The sequence below is a fragment of the Gavialis gangeticus genome, unplaced genomic scaffold, assembly GCF_001723915.1.
Source record: "Gavialis gangeticus isolate Ggan-Ray unplaced genomic scaffold, GavGan_comp1, whole genome shotgun sequence".
Taxonomy (NCBI): Eukaryota; Metazoa; Chordata; order Crocodylia; family Gavialidae; genus Gavialis; species Gavialis gangeticus.
Window position 1 is genome coordinate 4998675 of NW_017729032.1, and position 3857 is coordinate 5002531.

The 3857-nt window shown below is 49.3% G+C and overlaps 1 protein-coding gene across 1 annotated transcript in view; it reads right to left on the reverse strand.

Moving 5' to 3' along the window:
• NDUFC2 (NADH:ubiquinone oxidoreductase subunit C2) overlaps positions 1-3857 on the reverse strand; it is a 20864-nt gene that overhangs the window by 10765 nt on the left and 6242 nt on the right. The window contains exon 2 of the mRNA XM_019524985.1: positions 3240-3383. Within this exon, the coding sequence (XP_019380530.1) occupies positions 3240-3383 (144 nt within the window). The remainder of the gene's footprint in view (positions 1-3239; positions 3384-3857) is intronic.

Below are 3857 nucleotides of genomic sequence, written 5' to 3' on the forward strand. Positions count from 1 at the left end.
CAGGACACGACAACGGGACGGAACACGGATGGACAGACAGATCAAGGCCCCCATGGTAAGGAAGGGAGTGGGGCAGGGGCTGGGGGCTCTGCCCAGCCAGTATGGTGAATGGGACCTGGGGCCAGGGTGGGAAGCAGGGAGGGGACATGGGGGGGCACGGGATGGGAAGCAGGGAGAGGCAGCTCCCCACTGCTGCGTGCATGCCCTAGGGGAGGCATAAGGGGGGGGGTCATGTGCTCCCCAAATTTGTGTAAGGGGAAGATGCAGGCTGTCTACTGTGAGCTTGGGGCCCTCTGCTCTGTTGTCTTTCCCTTGGTAGCCCCACACTGGCCACGCAACCCCTGCCTGCTTGGCAGCAGTGGGAGCAACAACTCAATGAACTTTAGTTCAAGTGACCCGCTGCCAATTTTAAGCACCGGGGTGCTGATGCCCTGGACGAGCCACCCTTGGCTGTATCCTGCTCCACTGCCCTGGCTGGGCAGCTCCCTGAGCCCCCACTCCCTCCTTCACTGTGGGGGCCTCCAGTGAGGGAGGGAGGGAGTGGGGCTGCTCCCCCCATGCTCCTTCTCCTCCACAGACTTACCTCCAAGAAGCTGCTTTCCACACTGCCTGGCTGCATTCCTGTAAGTTAGTTATTGGATCAGCATTGGCCGATATGGCTGGTTAATAATTGGTATCAGCCAAGAAAAATCTTTATTAGTGCACCCCCAATTTTTTTCAAATTCAGTCGCTTGCAGTATCTCTCTTCCAGGTGTCAGTGAGCCAGATTCTATTCTACTTCAGGGTCACAACTTTCCTACTTTTGCTTACTTCAGCTGGACATTAATATGCCTGAACAGTCACTGAACCAGCTTGCTGATCCATGCCCAAATGCAGAACAGCTCACGTCTGCCACTTCTAACCTGAGTTCCACATGCTTTAAATCAGGCCATTACTGGAAGAAAGGGAGAGGACAAAGGGAGAAAAGGGACCAGTCTGCAATTGACTTCTGATCCAGACTGGAAATGAAATAAGCTCTAAGGAAGCAGTTTTCTTTTCTGCCCGACTGGCTAATTACCATGAACTTGGTTAACAGAAGAGGGGGTTGGTTAAGGATGGGAGGGAAAGGTAAACTGTGTAAGAAGCAGGTTTTAAAAAGAAATAGGATAAGTTAAAAGAAGTAAATCTGGGAGAGTTAACTTCGTTCATTCCTCTCCAGGAAAAGGAAGATTCAAGGTCTGTCAGTCATTGGCTGGAAGCCCTCCATCACATATAAAAGCTTCCATTCTTGGAAATAAAATTTTCTGCTGGGGCATGCAGCATCACAACAGAAGATGTTTTTATCAACTAGATTCTGGGTTACAGCTCAAGTTGCCCTCACTTCACTGTCTACAATTCTGGGCTGTGGATGGGGGCGGGGTGGAATGACAATATTAGAATCATACAAAATTAGGGTTGGGAAGGACCTCAGGAAGTCACATCTAGTCCAGCCCCCTGCTCAAAGCAGGACCATCCCAGCCAAGGCTTTGTCTAGCCAGGCCTTAAAAACCTCCAAGGATGGAGAGTTCACAACATCTTCTGGAGTTATTAGTATTACGGAAATGGCACCAACAGAAATGTTACACAAACCTAGACGACAGATTAACCGGGCAGTCAAGAATTAACAGTAGTCAGGTAGGATGGATGAATTCAAGCATTGCAGGACAGTGGCTCTTGGAGATGGCTGAGGTGAAGTGGAACTCTGCAGGAATGACATTGTGGGATCCCACGCTCATTCAGTAATTTCAGAACAAAATCTAAGATAAAGATGCCATTGGAGTAGCCCTGAAAAGCCAGATGGGCTCCACGTCTCCACTATACCAGCACTGCTAGCCCTCTGAATGTCTCCAACAGTTCTCTTGGGCTCGAGTGAGTTGATAAAAATCTGGCAAAACTTGTAGACTTGTGAAACAGTCTCCCAAAAGAAGTGGCAGAATCCATCATATGGCATGCTTAACCCTAGAAAATGCTAGGGATGACATACTCCCAATGTACACTGGATAACCTACCAATGCTTATATTGAAAGCTTTGCAAGAGGGACCATCTTACTGTTTTAGCCAATCCCTGGCACAAGAGGTCCCCCATCTTGGAGGAGGCATTTATAAACTAGTGCAGTAGTTCTGAAGCAGGGTGCTACAAGGCCCACTCAAAGGCATGGCAGCAGCCAGGTAAAGACACCCGGCCTAGGATCTGTTCCCCCTGCATTAGGGCTCTAATCAGTCTCAAGCAGACTGCAAAGCTGCCTTATGCTGTGCAACACTTCCTGGTCCACTGTCCCCTACCCTCCTTCTGGAAACAGGCATGGGTGGAACTGTCCCATCCCCTTCTGTTTCTAGGAGGAGTGTAGGGGATGCCAGACCAGTAAGGGCTGCACAAAGCCCCAGAAGGATCAGAGCCCCAGCGCAGGGGGAGATGCACGTGACACAGCTCTTCCTGAGCAGGTGATGATGCAGGTACACAGGGAAGTTCCACCTGAAGGCAGCAGCACCTGGCTGAGCAGCACCAGGGTAAGTGGAGGCAGCACCAGCAGTGGGTCTCAGCCAGGACGGCCACCACATTCATAGCAGCAGAGAGATAATCTTAGTAAATAAGGGTTGGAAGGGACCTTGGGAGGTCACATCTAGTCCAACCCCCCCTGCTCAAAGCAGGACCATCCTCAAATAGATCATCCCAGCCAGGGCTTTGCCAAATGTGCCTTAAAAACCTGCAAGGATGGAAAAACACCTCTCTAGGTAACTTGTTCCAGTGCTTCTCCACCCTCCTAGTGAGAAAGTCTTTCCTAATATCCAACTTAAACCTCCCCTGCTGCAACTTGATGATGGAGTGCCAGGGCCTTGCAAAGTCAAGGATCACTGCCCTAGTGGAACGCACAAGACCAACTGATTCTGTATCTCCACCTCGGCTTGCTCCTTTGCAGCCATGATGGCTCCACGACTGACCCAACTCATTCTGTCAACAAGGCAAGCAAATGAGGTAAAGCCACTAAGGCAGCAGATCTGATAAGTAAGAAAGGTCCCTTCTGTGTTCTAACCTTCTTGGCCACGACTGCATTTCACATTGCAAATCCATCACAGACACTGTCCACCCAACAGCCAGCTGGCTACCAGTGGGGCTTTGCATGGAAGAGTGGGTTTTGACTCTACTCTCCCAATATTTCTTCCATATTAACTACTGTGCTACAAGATGTTAAGGTCTTTTTTAAGGCAACAACCCACTGTACCTTTCGGCTGAAAGTCCTCCGGATGATGCTTTATGTATTGGTACAGAGCTCTGTCCCGGCAAGCGTAGTAGTAGTTTTCTCGTCTGGTTGCATAATAGCCAACAAACCAGCCTATCGATATAGCAAGGATCTGGCGATGGACACCTGGGACATGGAGAGAAAACCCAGAGAAAGAGATTGTCCCAAGCAGCTAGAACGACCCCACAACAAACCTGGAAGTCACCATGAAGATCTTTCTTTCCTTTCCCTTCCAATGGGCAGCTGTGAGACATGCGAGCAGGCAATGAGCTACCTGATCCCTTATGTCACACACAGTGTTGGAAATGTGATTGGTATTGCCCACTATCTGGCTGTTGAGGTAGAATGCAGATGACATACACACCTTATAGACTAACTAAATCAGATCTATATGTGCACACATGCCCACATACATACTCTATCTGTCCATCCATCCATCACAAGCTTTTGTGAACCCAAGTTTACAGCATCAGATGAAGCAAACTCAAGCTCACAGAAGCGTGTGCTCTCTATAGATTGGATTTAGTTCGGCTTCAGACTTCCGATAAAGTGAACTTGCATCTGTGCAAACTTTTGCACTCTTGTGTACTCCCTCTCTGT